Source organism: Triturus cristatus, chromosome 2_1, assembly GCF_964204655.1.
Source record: "Triturus cristatus chromosome 2_1, aTriCri1.1, whole genome shotgun sequence".
Classification (NCBI taxonomy): domain Eukaryota; kingdom Metazoa; phylum Chordata; class Amphibia; order Caudata; family Salamandridae; genus Triturus; species Triturus cristatus.
Genome location: NC_140581.1, coordinates 1,110,555,168 through 1,110,576,867, shown reverse-complemented (window position 1 = coordinate 1,110,576,867; position 21,700 = coordinate 1,110,555,168). Strand labels below are relative to the sequence as shown.

The 21,700-nt window shown below is 42.1% G+C and overlaps 1 protein-coding gene and 1 pseudogene across 3 annotated transcripts in view; both read left to right on the top strand.

Moving 5' to 3' along the window:
• Positions 1-20,269, top strand: part of EPHA5 (EPH receptor A5) — a 675,470-nt gene extending 655,201 nt beyond the window's left edge. For 2 of the 3 annotated variants that reach the window (XM_085636504.1, XM_085636505.1), the window contains exons 16-17: positions 14,481-14,636; positions 19,281-20,269. In XM_085636504.1, the coding sequence (XP_085492630.1) occupies positions 14,481-14,636; positions 19,281-19,386 (262 nt within the window). In that variant the 3' untranslated portion in view covers positions 19,387-20,269. Of the gene's footprint in view, positions 1-14,480; positions 14,641-19,280 lie in introns of those variants that run through there. The other variant, XM_085636506.1, reaches the window with a different exon arrangement.
• Positions 6,499-6,782, top strand: LOC146866443 (cytochrome c oxidase subunit FA4 pseudogene; annotated as a pseudogene).
• Positions 20,270-21,700: the final 1,431 nt, after the last annotated feature.

Below are 21,700 nucleotides of genomic sequence, written 5' to 3'. Positions count from 1 at the left end.
CAGTGGACACATAAGTCTACTAAGCCTCCAGATCCACCTCATAGATTTACCTCTGGCTTTCCCCAGTAAGAGAATGGGAGGATGCAGAACAGGGCCAGAGAGGTAAACTGGCAAAGTGCATGTTATAGCGAGAGACATGAAGTACAGGGAGAAAGAAAGAAAGATGAGGCAGAGTAATAGGTGAGGTAGAAAGAGAGGCATAAGGTAAAGAGAAAACAATGGAGTAACCCAAAACATAGGTACCGAGAGATATATAGAGGAAGAGGAGGCTTGAAAAAGGGAGATTGAAAGACAGACAAGGTTTTAGAGTATGGTACAAAGGCATAAAGTCTTAGAGATGGGTTATGATATTGAGGTGATGAGAGAGAGGTGAGGTAGAAAGTGCGGTGATTTAGAGAGAGATAGAGGTAGACAGGTAGAGAGGCAAATTAGGAAGAGAAGGAGTAGGAGAGGCAAGGAAAGAAGAGTGAGTGTAGAGTAGAAAGAGAGATGAAGCAAAAATACAAAAGAGGTCAAGTAGAGATATGGAGGCCAGGTAAGGAAAGTAAGATGAGGCTGATAAAGCGGTTGCAAGACTGGGTGGGGGAAAGGGAAAGAGTGGTGAGGTAGAGAAAGGTAAAATACAGAAAGGTCGTGTAGAGAGATGTATAAAGAAAGACAGGTAGAGAAAGAAGTCAGTTATTGAGGGTGAGCTAAAATAGAGAAGGTGGTACTTTGAAGAGGTGAGAGATAACATAAGACCCATTGCAGGTCATAGGAGATGAAGATTAATAGGCATATGTAGGGGGAAAAAGGTTGTGAGAAAAGTATAGGGTAGTGAGAGAGCTGATGTACAGGGAACAGAGGTAGAAATGTGGAGAGGAGAGGTAGCGAATGAAAGATGAGGTGAATTGGGAGATTAGGCAGAAAGAAAGGAAATGAGCGATATGGGGCAGACAGAGATGAGGTCATTACAAAGACGGAGGGAAAGAAATGAGATGGTGAGAGATGTGAAGGAGAGAGTGGTGAAGTAGTGAGAGATGGTTGTGAAAGAGGTAGAAAAAGGTGAGGTATATAGAGATAAAGAGAGAGCTAGAGATTTGATGTGAACAGAGTCGAGGTTGAGAGAGAGGTGAAGCACATGAGGGAGAAACTGTAAGGTGAGAGGGAAACAGAGCAGTGAGGTGCAAAGATAGCGGTTAAGTAGAGAGACGTGGGATAGAGACAGGGAGTAGAGGGGCACAGAGGTAGAGGTAGGTACAGAGAGTGGAAGAGAGAGAGATGAAGTCAAGTGAAATATAAAGTGAGGTGGAGTAGAGGAAAGCGTACTCAAAGGGAGGTGACCTATATCAAGGAGAGGCAGAGCTTGTAGAGGTAAAGATGGGGTCGGCTTATAGACATGGTGTAATAGGCAGAGAGACAGAGGTAGAGAGAGAGTGTTGAGGTGAAAACAGTAAGGTGAAGTAAGGAGAGAGACCAAAGACTGAAATATGCGGAGACAGAGATAACAGGGTAGAATGTGGTAGAGAGAGATGACAGAGACAGTCAGAAAATCTGGTAAAGAGTGAAGGAATGTAAACAGATAGACAGAGATGTTGTGCTTAGTGAGGTACATAGAGACAAGAGAAAGCAAAATAGAGGTGTAGGGAGAGAGATGAAGTAGGGAAAGATGAAGTTGCAAGAAGGGAGCTGCAAGGTAGACACAGGCAGATCATAGTAAGTTGGAAAGAGGTATCCAGAGAAGTAGATAGAGAGGTAAAAAGGAGTGAGACAGGTGGGAAGCAAAAGATAGATGAGGCAAAGAAAGAGAATAGGTAGAAATGTGTTGAGTTTTCAGGCAGGATTAGGTAGGAGAGCGAGTCAGATGTAGAGGTTGGCATATGGAGGTAGAACAAGTTGTATGGACAGAGGGGAATACAGAGAGTGGTTGGGAGAGAGAATAAAGAGTCTTCTGGTTGTCCCACTCATATTACCAAGGGACCCTTGGAAGATGGGGCCATGTGCAGCTTTACACTTTGCCTATCCCTAAATATCTCTGTGACCAGGCCGGATTGGCCATTCCACCTCTCTGGCACCTCCCCGGCAGGCTGCAGGCTAGGGGGCTGCTTTTAAAGCAGAATGGTCAGCCTAGCCTGACCATGGCTCCATGCTCCCATCCTAGCGGTGGTTTCCTGCGGTCTGGAGCTTGTTTGAATGTTTTTGCCAGGGATGATTTTGGTTTACAATCTAACAGTAACACTCAACCTTGACTCTTTCTTTGTCAATAAACTCCTTAATGACTTATTCCAAAATACCTATCCTCTCTAAGTGATCAGATTTCCACTCCATTATAGTGTTACCTTTTATTTCTTTGGAAATAAAACTGGCTTAAATTGAAATGTATGTACCATGACTTGTTAAGTTAGGCTATGAAGGTATTATTTTCTCATACTGTGGACAGTCACATGTTCTCGGAGACCCGGGGTCTGGATCAGTTGCTCTGCTTGTTGTGGTGCATGTGTTAGCGTACTGCTGTATATGGTAGGAGGTGAAGCCTGAGGAAGATTCTTGGGGTAGAAGGCATGTTTGAACTTGCCACCAATCCGCGTGCAGCATTAGAGACCTGGCACAGATGTCAAGACTTCAATTTTCTTTGTCACCAATGTATTGGTTATAGTAGTTGCACCAGTGCACAAGGCCATCCCTTTTATGGCTGTGCAGCTCATCTAGACTTTTACATCCCTTTTACGGCTGCCCAGCTGATCTAGCATTTACATCACTTTTACGGCTGTGCAGCTCTAGACGTTACATCCCTTTTGCTGCTGTGCAGCTGATCTAGACGTTTATGTCCATTTTATGACTGTGCAGCTAATCTAGACATTTACATCCCTTTTACGGCTGTGTAGCTGATCTAGCGTTTACATCCCTCTTACGGCTGTGCAGCCGATCTAGACATTTACATCCCTTTTATGTCTGTGCAGCTGATCTAGACTTTTGCATCCCTTTTACGGCTGTGCAGCTCTAGACGTTTACATCCCTTTTGCCATTGTGCAGCTGATCTAGACTTTCACATCCCTTTTACGGCTGTGCAGCTGATCTAGTGTTTACCTCCCTTTTGCTGCTGTGCAGCTGATCTAGACTTTTTCATCCCTTTTACGGCTGTGCAGCCGATCTAGGCATTTACATCCCTTTTACGGCTGTGAAGCTGATCTAGTGTTTACATCCCTTTTACGGCTGTGCAGCTCTAGAAGTTTACATCCCTTTTACGGCTGTGCAGCTGATCTAGACATTTACATCCCTTTTATGACTGTGTAGCTGATCTAGACATTTACATCACTTTTACTGCTGTGCAGCTTATCTAGACATTTACATTCTTTTTTGCTGCTGTTCAGCTGATCTAGACTTTACATCCCTTTTACGACTGTGCAGCTGAACTAGACATTTACATCCCTTTTGCTGCTGTGCAGCTGATCCTGGCATTTACATCCCTTGTATGACTGTGCAGCTGATCTAGATATTACATCCCTTTTACGGCTGTGGAGCTGATCTAGACGTTTACATCCCTTTTACAGCTGTGCAGCTGATCCTGGCGTTTACATCCCTTTTACGGCTGTGCAACTGATCTAGAATTTGAGGTCTCCAGACGTGTTCAAATGGATATTCTAAATAACTTAGAAAGGGCTGTTCTACAGGACAAGCTAAGATCTTTGACCGAGGGTTTGCTGTTCCCTGCTCCACACGCTGGAAGTTGGTTACTCACAGCTCTCTGCTGCCCTGCTGAAGCTTCCAAGACACTTGACGCTTTTCAGGAGCATCCCTGTGAGCGGGAAAGAAACCCCGAAAACAGTGTCATCCAGACCTTCATCAAGTGGTCAATGGGCCATCGCGAAAAGTCAAAAAAGCGATTTAATGTCTACAACTAGAAATAATAAGAGGTGTGGTTAGGCAGATAACCTGCTGACGTTGTAACCCGGGGACAGGGTTGTAATGCTGGCTGCTGCACATGACTAAACTCATGTGATCCTGAGCATATCACTTGATCGCTCTGTGTTTACAGTTTCGTATATGTGTTAAGTGTAATGCAATTCTAAACATGTGAAATGTGATACTGTTGAGTATTTCAAGTCTGAAATCCCCAATGATACATACGATGTTGGGATATCTTCCAGCACTCCCTTTTATTGGTATACAGTTAAAGTTCATACTCTCAATATACCAGCACATACAATACAGAGCTTAGCACATGCCCCGCCTCCATCCTGCTGCCGTAGGAAATCGACGACCTGTAAACTAGGATAGAGGTCTACATTCTGGGATGCATGGAGTTAACGTAGACATCTGTAGTAAGGGCATTGTCACTGTCCCGCAGTAATGGGCTTTATTCACATTATACAACAAGCAAACTTTGAGGTGATCTCACAAATGTAGTGATTTGGATATGCAAATTAGGCAGTGTGTAGTATATCTCGATATAGTGTATTTCTGCTTGATCATTCACATTAATTCTCTTTCCAAGTCATATATGAACAAATATATATATATGATATAGCATGAATATATATATATATATATATATATATATATATATATATATATATATATATATATATTTCCTATCTGATCATATATATCATGAATAAATCATATATAATCTTCACCTTAAAGTAAATTGTATTTTCATACATTGGAGAGTGGTACTTGATTGAATCTGTCTATACTTTGTGTATCTGGGCATGTGTAGGTGGTAGGAAAAATTTAAAATTAGCCTCAATTATGTGTGTACGTTGCATGTTAAGGACATACTGCGACTTTTCCCGCCATTATGCAAGGAAAAAAAGCTTTGTGCACTTTCACATTGTCCTTTTAATAAAAATACTAACATGGCATGCAATTCTGAGTGAGAGTGTGTACATTAATTCATACATGGGTGGATCCCGTCTTTCTCAAAGTATTTTTCTTTTTCTATGTTGCTGCACCAGAAACACTCCAGTTGCAGTACTGGGTTAAAAAAAAAAACACACAAGTCCAAGGGAGGTGAGGGAACTGCTTGGAAGGTTCGAGAAGCATTACTGAGCTCTGAAAATAAATAGCCCCTCCGCAGAGCAGAGTTTTCCTAGCAGGAAGGAAATCACACCAACTGTTACATGACAACACTTAGGCCTCGCTCTAGGATGAAGCTGGCGCGCGCGGAAAAGGTTATGCCAGGGCTAAAAGCCCACTCATGTTTACTGAGGTAGATGGCATTTCCAGCACACAGTCGGCGTGAATCTTTAGGCCCTCTGCAGGCATCATTAGCTTCCCGAATCAACAACTGGCGCACAGATAGTGTTAACAATTAGCTTAAATGTCATTGCAGGCAAATCTAGCTGAGCGCGAGGCAAGCCTCGTGCACCGCCCCCATTCCGCCGACTACATTGTTGTACAGAGCAAACAGGCAATTTCAGTTTGCTAATGCGCACTGTCAACCCCGCCAGTCCTCAGGTTCCCTACAACACGAGCCCATGCAGAGGAAAAATGAGATGATTCAATAAACCGTTTGTCCAATCTGGCGGCCATTTTATTAGCATTTTAATGGGATTTGTTGATTCCAAGGGCTGTCAGGGCCGTGCGGGGTAAACGGGTTTCCTGAGTGACAGCTGTCTGGTTGATCCCATGGAGCTGATTGCACCCCAGAGATTGGCATCTTGCAGTTGCAGTCTCCTCGTCTGTCAGCAGGCTTTGCATTATTTGAAGACAGAAATTGATGCAGATGGCGAGCATGGAGGGTTTCTATACCTAATCCTTAAAATTACACTCATATCATATCTACCAACTGCATTGTGTGATGTTGCATTATTGGCCCCGCTTAGGATGCACGAATGATGGTGAGCTTTTTAAAATTCTAATGATATTAGTTTTTTAACCTTTCAGGTGAATGAAACGATGATTAAAAAGTTGGCAAACATGATAACTCGAGATTCTGCGCCAGCCTAAGTCTTTTTATTTTGAAGGCGGTGCCATTGCTGTCAGACCACTCACTCCTACCTTCCAATATCTGCCCCAAAAAACTTTCAGGAATGACCCTCAAAAATATCTGGTAAACTTAAAAAATCTTGGTAGTGGTAGTAAAGTCCTGGCAGCCTGAGTGGCCTTTGATGTCTGAATGTACTTATAACTACAACACAGGCAGAGATCGTGGATAAGTAAACTACGAGCACAGTCATTTCTCTCTCTAGGTATTTCCTCACAGTGAGACATTGGCTTCGAACATTGTTTTAGCATCTTCTTTTTAAAATTTTTAATTAAATGGGAACATGAAGTACCCCGCAAAATAGCATCGTTCATGTGATGTTTTGCAGATTTGCATGCTCGGTGGAATGTTGTCTTCTGTTTGGTGGGGATCCTAGATCATAATTAGCAGAAAGAGGTTTGAGCCTTTTAATAAGATAGGGAGGTGAAGTATGTTCTCTTCCGGCAGAGTTGACATTGAGAGGACGCTGAGGCCTCGTCAGGTTTTACATTCTACAAGAAAGGGCAGGGACCTACTTGACAGCCGCCACCATGTTTCATACCATGGTGACCCTCACTAAGAAACACCCTAGCTTGACCCCCTGCTTCTCTTTGTTGGACCCGGAGCTGTTGGTTCAGGTATGTATATGGGCTATGTGTGACTATGAAAAGCTCTAATATCTACTGGGGCTACAAAAAGTGGCAACAAGAATAACCCTAAGCCTTGGAGCAAAAACAGACCCAACTACAAGTACAGGGTTTACTCGGAAACCAAAGACTACAAGAAACTGAAGAAGGAAGAACCTGACTATTTGGCACAAACCCCACCCCAATAATATGTCCAAAGGATTATAGACTTCTACAATCAGATTCACACAAATCCTTCTGAATATTTCTTCTGCTTTGTGATTGGTTAATTGATGTAAATTGCATTTGCTTGATTTAATCCAAGCCATATTTGTCAAATATGATAAACTGCTCCTCATATGGGGTGTATATATTGAATTAATATACACAATGTGAATAAAAGTATAGGGACCCTTAGCACCCACTTACTGCTCATGAGAGATGCTGTAGCGGCTCAGCCTTTGGTGCCTTTATTTGTCCTTACTCTACCATAAATGCCTAAATAGCCTTCCTTCTTAAGGCACATTTGTTCCAAGTACAAGACGTTTTACTGGTTGTTTAAATGCTTTATTCAGGGTATTTAATCAGGAAAAATAAAAGAGCGCTAAAACTGTTTTGGTTTCCACTTTACACTTTAGGCCTCTCACATAAGCGTTCGAGGGATGGGTTGAAGGCAGGCGTAGAATGTTGAGTTCTGACTTACACGCAGCGGAATAAAGACGTGTAAAACTACTCTCTCTTTGTGGCTTGGTTATTGACAAGTAACTGGGTTGGTAAGAAGCTACAACTGGTGACGAGATAGAGTATACGAAGCCCATACATTGAAAGAGCTCTTCCAGAGAGATTGTCGTGAACCAGCAAACTGCTCATGCGTGCCATGTGTGCCACAGTCGAAGTATGGACGCTGGAACTGATGGAGTCTCAGAGCATTGCCATCATGTGTAAAATGCTTGAAGATAAAGAAAGCTACATTGAAAGTCTACATGTTGGTGGCCAGAAAATCAATGAGATGGCCACAAATAAAAGGTACTGCTCCATTATCCAAATTAATGCCATACACTATATGGAGTAAGAACGCTAAAGGCAGATGTAACCAGGTTACGAAAGCAAAATGCAGCCATACTTCAGTACAACTCAAACTGAAATTCATGTGCTGTGAAGTAGAGATTAACCATGTGTTTGTAAAGAAACACTGAAGCACAAAGCCAACCACATATAATTCCATTATCTGCTTTCATGGACTAGTAGTATACAAGATTTATGTACTTACTGAAGCGGCTATAGAGAGTAGACAGAACACAGCATGCTGCGGAGCAGCCCCAAACAGAGGGTCAGCGGTTGTGCAAGCCGAGTTGTCCCTGAATGAAGCGGCCCACCTCCAAAGCTGCCAGGTAGGGGTTCAGAACAACTCCCTAGACCGCCATTAAGTTAAAAGATCCATTGGAAAGCCAGGGCAAGATCTAAGGTCCAAAAGTCATTAAGGCTGACCCTGAAGCTAGCACATCATAAGTCGCTAGAGAAGTTCTGCCTGTTCAAGTTCCACATGAAGCAACTGAGCGGCCACAACTGTCCACAAATATATATATGGCGACTGCATTCTTAAAACTGCCATCTGCATTTGATTCTGCCAAAAAACACAATATTGGCAATGGATGGACTGCATGGCTAGAAAATGTTGAAGATTTCATAGATGCAATAGATGAAAAAGATTATCAAAAGATTATTAAGTACCTGCGAAACATGGCTGGTGAAGAAGTGAAAGAAGTCATGAAAACGATACCACCAGAAGGTAAAGTGACACACGATCAAATCAAAACAGCCTTGAATTTCAAGCTTAACCCCTTCCCTGCTCATGACGGAACCGTTCCGTCATGAGCCACGGTTGCCGTGTGCTCATGACAGAACGGTTCCGTCATGACACGCCCGTTGGTGGCCGCTCCGCCTGCGCGGCGCTGTTTCCCCGCCTGTGCGGGGGGACAACGCAAATGGGCGGAGTCATGACGGAACCGTTCCGTCATGAGCACAGCCCAACCGTGGCTCATGACGGAGCGGCTCCGTCATGAGCACAGCGCCACCGCGCTGCCCCCCCGCACCACCCAGCACCGCGGCGGAATTCCCGCCGCGGTGAAAGGGTTAATCAAGTTCTTAATATAGATTATAAAAGATACATATTCTGTCAGTAAAATCAAAGACCAGGTGAAACCGTCGATGAGTTTGTCGAGATACTGGATGTTCTGGAGAAACACTGTAACTTCAATTAATTTAATGATGAGGAAGCTACCTGCCTCAGAGTAATCAATGGATGTCTGCCAGATTCCTTTTGGTGATGAATGCTGAAGGAAACTCTGAGCTCAGACCAAGTCGAGCCTGCTCACGCTGAAGAGCGTGCTGGTCATCAAGTGACTAACATGGAGGCCAGAGGCACCCAAGTGCGTCAGTCATGAGCATGAAAAGTAAGCCAAAGAACAAGGCAGAGGGACACAAAGTGATGTCTCCACAGAAAAAGAAAATTTGTCACAGATGTGGGCTGTCATTTCCACATGAAGGTAAATGTCTCACCATGGAACAGATATGCATCGGCTGTGGTAAAACAAACCATTTCGTGACAACTTACAAGGCATGCTCCCACAGGCCAAGCAGTCATATCAAATGAGGCAAATCAACACCAAACGTAGTTGATCATCATCTAAATCATCGACAGAGTTCCTAAGTATCAGTTTTCAGTGAAAGTGACAATGACAATTGTGCAATGTTGATGTTTACTTCAGAAAGGCATGCACATGTGGGACTAGTTGAATGTGAGAAAAAACTCACAGTGAAGAAAAATTGATATGAAAAAGCACCAAAAACATTCAACCATTGTCTGAAGATCACCCTAAAGATAAATGGGTGTTCGATACCAATCATAATTGACAGCAGTGAGTCAATAAATATCATGCCTGAGGAGAAGTATAAAGAATTATCTCTCTTAGCATAACTTATGAAGCCAAATACTAAAGTATACACATGGGTTGCCTCGTTGCCCTTAAAAAGTTACACCTTCCTTCTCAGGAATGAAGGCTGCACACTTCCACTGTCTGAGGTCTATGTAACAACCTCCATTTTGCCAGGGGCAATCCAAAATGAATGCCACTGATAACAGCATAGATATGATACTGGCAAACAATATGGAGTCCTGCTACCTTACACTCTATGTGCACATGCATTCAAATTGACACAAGGATGTCCACTCAGGGTTTAGTCATAACATGTTAGAGAAAATGTACTTGAATGGGCCTGTAGGTGTCGTGTTCAATCCTTGAACAGGTACAAAGTCCTGTTCAGCTACTGCTTTCTAAAAACTTGATATGCTGCCACCACCACTCACCATACATGACCATGAACAGAAATGCCAGTCTGGTGTCCAGCCAAGTCTATGTCTTCAGTGTCCCTACAAGACCTCAGACACAGGCTCTGGACCTTAGTGTCAAATCTGGGTGCACACAGCATGTGTGTGTGTATTGAGGCAAAAAAAGTCAAGATACCAAATTTACTTGCATTTAGGTCACTCGGGGAGAGGTATGCATCCTTTATCATGAAGGGGAATAACCGTCCCAAAATAGGTCAATGAGTATAACATTCATTGAGGGTCAGAACTCTTCCAGTTTACTAAGCATGTTTGTAAGAGTTTATTTTATTGCTGAATTCACCCCACTGGATATTCCTGCAGCTGCATGTATGTATTATGCACGCTTTTGTGGGGACACTGAATTGGTGCCCCTACTGAAAGTATTGATCAGATATGGGATGCACTGTGGGGCTGCTACTGTGTGTGGGAAGTAATGTCCCGTATTCCAAAATGTTGCTAAATTACTTTACATCAAAGCAATCCCTATGTAACGGTTTCCCAAATGTATGCTACAATCAACTGTAAGTAACATTACTGCCATGGGAACTGTATTTGCATTGGCTATAAGGCAAACCCAATGCCCAGTGCTGAAGTATTCAAAAGAACAATTAAAAAAAAAAAGTGATTAGAGTATCCTGTTGGATGCCCTGTTCTTACATTGTGTACCAAACTAACGGGGATTTAGGAGGGCCCGTGTATGGCTATGATTTTAGGCGTTCATTTCAAGAGCTCCAACAATATGATGCAGTAATGTCACACAGAGAATTACCTGGACTGTGGAATTCGGTCTTTCAGAGGTTTTGTACTATCACACCAGCACAACGTCTGCAGGCTGGGTGGGTGGATAATGTGATAACATGGACATATTTACCTTTCGAGCTGCAAAACTCAGAGTATAGTGTTTTCCCCACATAGATTTTGCAAGGTTTTAATTAGAGAAATTTGTGCAGCAAAAAAACACCAACTCTGAGAGTTTGAGCATGACTAATTCACCTCATTAAGGTGAAATCTCTCATTGACGCATGATTTGAGATTAGCACAAAACTCAAAGTGCGGGTCCTAGAGTTTCTGTCCTTCTGTCCTGGAAAGCTGCTTTGACTGTGGAAATTACTTAAACTAGAAGGCTGAATTAGATTAGTGGGCGCCAAATGTGTCCTCAATTGTAACATTTGCTACAACTCTGCACATCCTTTATTTCAGTGGAGTACAGCATCAGGTGTGTTGAGATCAAGCAGTGTGATCACAATTGCTGAATCAAACTCCTCCAAACATTTAATTATCCTACCACAGTTGATGCGCTTTTCCATTTCTATCCAATTGAAATCTATCCTGGATCAGTAAGCTTTGGTCGAATAAATGGCGAGAATCCCTTTTAATGCTGTGCTCATAGCTTGGGTGCTAGGGGGAGGATCCAGCACTGATTTCTGAGAGACCATATCATAGCAGCAGATTGCTACATGTAAATCTGTGATATTTTGAGAGACTCAACGGGGAAGGGTTTACAAAAATGTAAATACATATCACGTGCAGAATGCAACAGAGATAATTAAGAGCATATTTGCATTTTTATCATCTAAGTAGTTAGAAAAATTGACATAAATTTGCATTGGTAGCCTTCATTTTCAGGGCTGAATGGTAATGTGTTTGCAATGCTACAGGCAGATGGAAAATATTGTCAGTGAGAATAATGAAAGATTCAAAACATAACTTCTTAGTAAACCCATGCATGTTTTCAGTTGAATGCCTGAAATCACACAGAAACGCAACACAATGGTTGGAATACTTTTGCCTTTTTCCTAACAATAGTAGCCCTCTTGGTTTAAGATTTTATTATGACTCACATCATACTTATATTTGTAGTTATGGCCAATTAGTGTCAGTTTCACAATGAAAGGACGAACCTAATGAAAAGAAAAACCCGCAAGAGCTAACTTCCTACTGATTTCCAGCACATGAATTGTGCTGCATATTTCTTACAAATCCTCATTTTTCCTCAGCAGCATGCTGTCTGTCTTTATGGGGTGTGCAGTGGCTGTCTTCTCCATTATATGATTTGCCTTGGCTTGAAAGTGGTACTAGAGCACTTGGCTTCAGAATTTATCTTCAGAAGCCCCCTATAGTCTGCTCTCAGAATCAGATGAGTGATAGAAGGAAGCAGACGACTAACAAAGGGGAAGGCGGATAAGATGAGAGTGACTTGTGTGCAGCCTAGATTACTGATTCGTTTTTTGATCAATATCTTCTCTTTCTGCCATAGAGAAGAAAAATGTAGACTAAATTTAAGAAAAAAGGACTATGGTGATCAAGATATAGTTGTAAAAAATAATGGTTTGGGGTTTTGATGTTGATGATCTTCAGACTATATATATAAAGTTGTGTAAGTGTACGTAGTAGGGGAGTGAAAAGTTCTTGCCCTTTTTATAAGGATTTAAATTGCCAGATACCATTAATGCCTCGATAATATGTGTAAGAAATTGATTTATTATTTGGGTTCGATGGTTGCCCACTTTAAGGAATAATGACACTAACTTGTCAGGATGAATCCCAAAGTTATTAAATTAATCTTAGTTCAACCCCTTGGTAGCTATGACACACTGCAGGCAGGCTGAACTTAGGGCAATGTGTAAAGTATTTATTCAGTACCAAAACAGTAATAAAGTAAAAGCACCGAAGAAAACAAATCTCAAACTGAAAGAAAATAGAGTAAACTTTAATAAATTAAATGACACCAAAGGAACAAAAAGCTAATAAGGGGAACAGGAAATATGAGCTTTTAATATTTCATGAAAAAATAGCGCCAAAAAGTGCTTATGATTGTTTATAGAAGTGGTAGATCGAGACCTAGGCATGATTTCAGGCTAACCATAATGGAGCATAGGTCAGATGCATGAAATGGGTTTGTCCCAGTCAAAGACTTTACCTTCAGACCTCGGACCCAATTATGACTACGGCAGTCCATCCACTGTGGTGGTGTGGGCACCGCTGCACCAGCAGTCCAACCGCCTTATTACAATTTGGGTGGTAGGACCGCCATGGGATTGACACAACCTCCAGGAATCGGCGGTGTTGCAGTGGCTTGAGGCTTCAATATGCTTGGCGGTGGTGCTGCTGCAGCACTGCCAAGCATATTACGAGTTTCCTCTTCACCAGGGTTTTCATGGTGGTGAGCCCCCCATGAAACCTGTGGTAGAGAGGAAACAAAGGGGGCCCTATAGGGCCCTTTTGCCTCAGGGCCATGGGTAAATGCAGTTGTGCCCCCCTGTGTGCATGCACCCCGATTTTTGTATGCCATGGACTGCACCAGTCCATGCTGTGCAGGAACTGTCTTTGATGCTCCGATTTAGGTGCCTTTTTCATAGGCACCACCGTGGGACCGCCAAAGAACCGCCTGCCAGAGAGTAAAAAAGTAATATTCTGGCAGGTGGGGTCAGTACGGCTTTAGCGTTATTGGAGCGGGGCCGCAGCATGGGGCATTTTACTTTAGCAGTTTGCATTAATAAAACAAAAATAGCATGTCATGTGGTTGGTTGCTTTTTCTTTTCATTAAACTTAGAGATAGACTGCCATAATAAAAATAATTTTTACAATTGCTAAATTAACATTAGCTTTAGGATCCTGCACCAAATAAAGAAATTGGTTCTGCATATTATGACTGTCTAGGCTCTCCCCAATAATTCTGAGATAATTGTCTGCTATGGAAACACTATTATCTAAGAAAATAAGCACAGGGTTCTTGTAGACCACTTCTGTGTGCTATTCATATAGCTCCCTTATCAACAGAAGTAAGTAAAGGCTTGCAAAAATATGGGATAACACATTCAATACTAAGAGGAAGTAAAGGTCTTGTAAGCAAACATTTTACAGATCCACCAAGTCTACAGATTTTTCCAGGAGGTTATGAGGTTTGGAATATCTTTTAGTTAGGTAAAGCCTTTCAGAGGAAGGCACCATGCACAGTACATATTCTGTCTTTGTCAATGGACATATTGAATATAAGCATTGCAATTCTGCAATGAACTACAAAGAAGTCTTTGGCTGGATAAGAAAAAGACCCCTTATTTGCAATGTTAAGAGACATATGTGCTATCTCTCTGACATTATTCAATGAGCCCAAAACCCATCTAGGACTGTGTGCTGTTTTATGTTAAGAGGATTTGGTCAGACCGCTTTTCTTTGTGCTGAAGCTGAACAGATTTGCATTGAACTTGTTAGCTTCTGTAATGGTGGCATAAGCTCATGAGCATTTCCATCACATTTTATGCTCTGTCTCAAGTTACAAAGTATCAGTTTTAGATCAATGTTAAGTTGGTAAGCACCCAAAATAACTTAACCAAGGAATTCCTATACAGTGGGCAATTGTGGATATGCTGAGGGTATGTGGCTGGCAGGAGTTTAAAACAAGACAACATACCCATTAAGCGGCTAAAATGCGTACCTTCTTACACCAACCACCCCAAGTATTCTAGCAAGCTCACAAACCCCTGGCATCACTGTTGACTTTTTCTTTTTTTTCTTTCAGAGTATCCAATTTGTTGGGGGAACATAATCACCTCGGAATCAGTGCCTACAGATCAGTGGGTGAATGGCTGGAGGCCATTAAAATGGGGAGGTATACACAAACGTTTTTGGAAAATGGCTACAGCTCAATGGATGCAGTGACTCAGGTGACCTTGGAGTAAGTAACCTTTCCAAATTGGCATGGATAGCATCAGTTTTTCTGCAAGGTCTACAAAGTGAACCACTAGTGGACATTCCTTTGTTCCTTTGAAATTCTGCTTTTATTCCTAGTATTCACAAGCCTTTTGACTGCTTGTTTGAATTTTAAGGCTACAAAATGTCATGCCTTTCTAAAATTCTGAACTGTAGATGCAGCAAGCTTGGGCCTGTAATACTCTTATGTGCAACCAATACCAGATTTAACCTCCACCAACACGCTCACATTAAATTTAAAAACATTGGATTCATGTGCTGTAGGTGCCATGAGATGTGATCAGTTTCCAACAGGGCCACTGAGAACTTACACAGAATGTCTACGTCCCAAGGTTGAGACCCAGATTTATATGTGGCAGCCATGCAAATGTCATGGTATTATAGAGAAGTCAGCAACTTCAGACGTTGAGTCTTCCTGGTACCATCAGTTTCCGTAAGGTAAATGTGGCAATCCCTTCAACGCAAACATAAAATAATAGTAATCTTTTCACAGAACCCATCTGTCCAAAGCTGATTTCACCCATTCGAGCTACTAATTTTTCCATTATAATTAAGCCTGGGCAAAGCACTACACTACGCTCACGTAGTTTGCGAAGTTTGCGCTACTTCGCACTTCGCGAACTGCACGTAGCACAGTGCAAACACGCGTAGCGTTGCGTAGTGCAGCAGTCATTTTTTGCTTGCTCGCGGTCCTCAACGTCAAGTTGGCGACCGCGAGTAAGCAAAATGACATCCCGGCGAGACTTTTTCCTCGTTCGCGATCAGCAACATCAAGTTGGCGATCGCGAGCGTGGAAAATAAACCTCCCGGCGAGATTCTTAACGCGGGGAGGTCAGGTTTCTCATTGCAAGTGGTCGCGCATGCTCGCGACCGCTCGCAATGAGAAACTACCAGTCCGCGTTGAGAAAGCTGCCGCTCGAGTAAAAATCTACTCGAGCGGCAGAAAACTACAGCTCGCACTGTGCAAGATGCCGTTTTGCACAGTGGGAACAGGATACTATGCAGTTCGTGAAGTGCTACGCGTAGCTCGCGTAGTGCGAAGTGCACTTTGCGTAGCTTCACGTAGCACTACTTCGCGAACTACACCCAGGGTTAATTATAATATATTTAACCAGGATATATGTTTTCAGGATTCGAATTGGGAGAGAATTGTATACCTGTTCAAATGTAGGCTCCTAAGCACCTGCCCATGTACTCCTCTTTTAGTTTTCCAGTGTGTCGGATTATTGGCACATCCAAACACTTTTTTCTCTCTTGTGGTTTATTTTGTTGTCTCGCCTTAGTTAACCTTAAAAAATTGGTATTTTTTAAAAATATCTCTAACTTGGTCGAAGCATGGCATTGAGAGAACGTCCATAGAGGTTTTATGTTATTTCTTCAAAAACTGAACACACAGACCTTTTTTGCAGTTAAAAAGAAATCAGTTCCACATTGTATGACAAAGTGATAAAGGAAACAGTTCTCATCTTAACAAATTACAATTATTTGTTGTTTTAGTGAAATGTTACTCTAGCTTCATATGCAGCCATTATCATATGTTTAATAAAAGCACCAAGAAAAGTATAATTGGGAATATAGCGCTACAGATGCCCAGGGTTGGCCTCCTGACTAGAATGTGAAACCATCACCAACTAAACGCGTTTGCACATAGCCATTGCTAAATATAGTTCAGGCTTTCCTATTTATATTTTTATAGTTTTGCACCACATTTACTCTCAGCGGGCGCATGTTTTACTCTGTTTTGTGTGTTTTTTCAAGGTTAAAACAACAGTAACAGCAGTAATACATTTTCTAATTCCTCAAGTCTCACAATGTGAATGGTTTACTTTTTTTTTTTTTTTTTTAGCTTTTTCTGCTTCGGTGCAGTTCACTCATTGCTCCATATTGTTTAAAGAGATTATACCTGTATTTTACAAAACTGTATTTGTGTCATTGAAAATATGGACAAGCTGAAGAGAAAGCAGTTCACCACAAAACATTCATTTGATTTATTTGTACCTCCATTTAGCCATTGTAAACCATATTGGCATACCATTTTCTCTTTTTTATCTTCCAAACTCTGTTTAAGTGAACCTTTTTTATTTGCATTTGTCTGTTTCTTCTCGCAGTTCCCTGTTTTGCGTGTGGTATTTGAGACTGATTGTAAATTGCTGTGTGATTGTAAATTGCTGTGTGATTGTATTTGTGGTTCATATATTACAACTTTGTCAAGTTAAATGTAGGCTAATGAGTGGCAAATTGAATGACACTTAACCTTTTGCGCTAACCCCACTTTTTGGTCACTTTAGTAAATTGCAGCGTTTAACTGCCTTTAAGTAGCCCTAATTTGTTGTCATAACCCACCCTGCTGTCATGTTTTAAAATTGATCTTTACTACCCTTTTGTCAATTGTGGCTTCCATGGTAAACCTGTGTATTTAGGCAGCACGATGGCAGCCAAGCACAAAGCATATAATGCTGGCGTCGATATGTTCTCCTTTATTTTAAGAAGCCCAACATAAGAGTTAGTGGGAAAATAATTTCATCTTCAGCTCCTAAAAACACATACATTCTAAATACCCTTAAAATATATTTTTAATGTGGTGTGTCACTCAACAGAGTATTGATGCTAACCTGGATTAGCTTTCCAGATATTCAAGTTTGACACACTCTTCTGCTGTGCTCAGGTAGAAGCAAAAATGGGAATATCTGCAAATTATATTCCTGTCTAAGATTAGCATAGATATTCTTCATTTTTCTCCATTCACAAAATCCCTAAGGCTATTCTTTTTTTATTAAAATACGACTTCTGTCTTAGGTTTCCAGGCATACTCCTGCATTCCTAAACATAATGATGTAGGTTGACTGCAGAGTAGATGGCGACTAGTGAATGTTTGTGGAGAAGCCACCTCCTGAAAATGTGGAGGAGTTGGTGACACTTTCCTTTCCTGCTTGCACACATTTAGGGCCTCATCATGAGTTTTGTGGTATGGCAGTGGGCCGCCATGCCAGCTGCCTGCTGACACACTGCCAAAGCCATAATACGACCGCCTGCTGGATTCCGACAAGAATCCAGGTCAGGTGGTCCTGCAGCGGCTGGAACATGGCGATGCAGTGATAAGGCTCATGTATGAGCCTTAGCAAGGCACAGCGATGGAAATGCCATAGGCATTCCTGCAGGGTATGCAGACAGGGGGCACACGATGTGCCCCTCCTGCTTTCATCCTCTGGCGCAGAGGAATCGGGGGGCCCTGCATGGCTCCCTTCAGTAGCGGTCCGTGGAGGGAGTTCGGTGGGGCAGTGAGGCGGGGCGGGGCGGGGGAGGGAAATGTAAACACCGGAATATGGATCAACGGAGGTAAGTACACATTTAAATAAATAAAACAAATTCCTTTGTGCGTGCTGCATCGCAAAATGCGATGCAGCGCGCCCAACGAAATTCGTTTTACTTATTTAAATTATGTGTACTTACCTCCGTTCATCCATATTCCGGTGTTTACATTTCCCCACGCTGCCCCTCCCCTGTCCCGCCTCACTGCCCACCGAACTCCCTCCACGGACCGCTACTGGCTCCCTTTGTTTCCTCACCACCACTATGCCGTGATGGAACTTTCTTGCTGTTCCCATTGCGGTGCCTGTTTTCCAGGCATGCCATGGAAAAGGCAAAAGACTGTCCGCCTTACATGAGTTCAACTCATAATAAGGCGGGCGGTCTTTGCGCAGCTTTGGCAGTGCTGTGTCTGCGGAGAGCTGGCGCAGCACCGCCAAACTCGTAATCGCCCCCTAAGTTCTTTGAATGAGAGAAACAAATTGTTCATGAGAGCAAGCAAGGGGAAAAACATTATAGAAGAGAACCAAGCACATGATAAAAAGTGGTTGTGAGCTGCCAGACCATAGAAAATCAATTTTTATCTGGAATAATAGCATTTCATTTTCAACGGACAATATAAAAAAATACATTCAATCCAAAAGATTATTAAAAAAAATCAAGGCTCGGTATTTTTGTAGCATTCGCCTTCAATTTTTTTACCCCAATGAACAGCTTGAGTCGTTCAAACAACACAATTATGAGGCTTCTAGTGTGGCAGGGTGCACCAGTTCTGCATATCCTCCCCCCCAAAGAAAGTGAAGGAAAACGATTTACAAACATGAGGCCAAATCAAACACAAAGATTCTTAAGAACAAATTAAAAACAAGCATTGGCATAGCCAATAGGTCTCGCCTTTGGGACCTTATAAGTGTTTAGCCATGCAACAGTTGCATAACTAAATACTTATATGGTCCCAAAAGCGAGACCTATTGGCTATGCAAAGCGGCCGTGTGGCCGCGAAAGTGAAAGTAATCGCGGTAAAGCGCGGCACGCGCGCCCGCGCACATGCACTGTAGCTCTAGGCTAGCCCTGGTAGCACTTTTTGGAGCCCTCTCAATAAGTCTCGCCAGACCAGCGCATGCGCTGGGTCAGGCGAGACCTAATGACCCCATCCTCTTTTTGTTTTGCCTCAAACACAGCTGCTGCAATATACAAAACAGCTACTTCTGTACATGTATTAACGTTGTGGGGGATCATTCTGTACAGCTTCATGAGCACTGCAGAGTAATGGAAGCCATCTTTATTTCCTTCTCCTTCACAGGGATTTAAGAAGGTTCGGCGTGACCCTCGCTGGGCACCAGAAGAAAATTTTGAGCAGCATCCAAGAGATGAGGGTCCAGCTGGTGAATGGGATGGTGCCGTTGTAACCATTGCCAAGCGCCACTTCGTGAAGCAAGCAATCCTGCACTTTGTTGAACAACCCTGAGATTTTTATTTCGGGGGAGGGGCGGAGGGAGGGTGGGAACTTGGGGAGATGAATATGGAAAACAGAGTTACCACGACAAACGGACCTACCTAGCCTCAGCCACTATATTTCTAATCAGTGTTTTCTAAGAGAACCATCCTCTTCTTCATTTATGTGTGTTCATTTTCATGAAGTAAATGTATTATGCATGGAAGATGGAAACGGACAGGCCCTACACGCGGTTGCCCGTTTCCTGATGCTTCTGCAGTGAGAGTTCCCACCACACTTTTGTCTGTACATCAAATGTATATAGCACCTTGATATACCGAATTACAGCAGCACATGTTAATACTTCCAAGCTTCCAAGGACTTACTTGAAATGGAAAAGGGTTTTGGAGCCACTTCCGGCTGCAAAAGCTGCAGTTTACTGACGTCTTCTTCAAGTCCTGCCTGTCTACAGAAGTGTATTGAAGAGCAATATAATTAGATGATTTGTTGATAGATAACTTGTTTTGTAAATTAAAAGTGCTGTTACACAGTACAGAATACTAGAGACTAGTGTAAAAAAAAATCGTTGCTTGGTCAATTGCAAATACAATATATTTATTTTTTGTGTTATAAGGTTGCTCTTAGTTTGCTCTTTTTGTGAAATCGATGCATATGCTGTAACTCATTGATATGTAAATAATGTACAGTTTACTACACACCCAGGTACAGGTTTTGTGCTACCCCTTTGGCTTGTATTTTTGTTGTTGTTCGGCCCTAACAACATACAAAGAGATTTTAAACACGTGACAAGAAACTAAAGAACTTTTTCAATAAATGGACATTTCTCTGTCTCTGCTCCATGTGACTGGATTGAAGCTTTCTACCCGATCAAATGTAATTTGTAAGAGGTAGAATAGCTCCGCGGATTGAGCTCTCACGCTTGAGATCTGCGTGAGGGCTGCAGATACAGGTGAAAATCTTGCCAAGTTTCACTCAACATTTTATCCTTCCCAGGTTGTTAAAATGAGGAACCATTTTGATGGCTAATAATAATTGTATATAAATTATCTTATGTAATGCACTTTGGTGACAGCACTATATGAATAACTCATTTTGACTCTATTTTCTTTAGGATTTTGAATGTTACCTATCTACTCTCTTCTGTCAGGCAATTGATAGGGCTTTTCAAAAGACCTCTGCTACTACAAGCACACTAGGATTCACACAAGGAGGTTCCTCACGTATAAATATCACAACAGGTATAGGTTTTTGCCCCTTGAAATATACAGTCATCAGCCCACCACTCAAGACCTTCACAAATTATGCAGGAACCCTGTCCAACCACTGCCTTCTGGTCACCCAAAACTCTAGAACAAGAAGCTACCAGGCAACTGCATGCACTTGGAAATACACAGTCTACCATTGGGCATGTTTTTGACCTTGGAGAAGAACAGAAATTATCTCAGGTACATCTATAAATAAGTTTCTCTACTACGCCTAAATGATTAGGCCCTGCTTAATTTCTTGGATAATCTTTGAAACAATAGACCATCATCTACTTCTAAAACATAAGTGTTGAGGGCTCACACTTCCTTGGATGTCTTCAAGATAGGCAATTTGATTTTGAGAGTTTAGAAGCTGGGGTTTGTTCCAAACCTACTATCCAATCTTCCTTTCATGTACATGGCACCTCTGGCCAAGTTGAATGCAGGCCATTATCCAGTATGGTAACCAGATTAAACTCAAATCACACTGCAACATGCCTGCATTTAGAAATTTGAGTGGGGAATTACAGCATGCTGAAACAAGAGCCCGAACAGAAAGAAATTGGTTCTGCCATAATGAAAATGAGGCAAGAAAACATCTTCTGGAGAACTTTACCAGCGTGTTCCACTGCTTTCCATGTGTCCACCATCAGGCCCCCTTGTGATCTGGTGGAAACAATACATAATCTGGCAGTAATTTTCATTCACCAAATAATGATCCAGAGGCGGTGAAAGCAGCATGATTCCAGCTATAGGATTTCTTAACATTCCTCACCTTCTTCACAAAAGCCATCAAGCAGAAATCTTGATCAATGGTACCATAAACTGAAAGACAGCTCCTACACTAGCAACACTATATTCCTACTGCTCTCTAATGAAAAAAATCTACACATAGTAGAACTCGTGCAAAACCCAGTTGTATCAGATTAAAATAAAATCAACATGTGGCCAAAAAAAGGATCACAGAATTATTGAAATTCTGTCTCCTTATCATAGGCGAGTGCTACCTCAAAAATGTGGTAG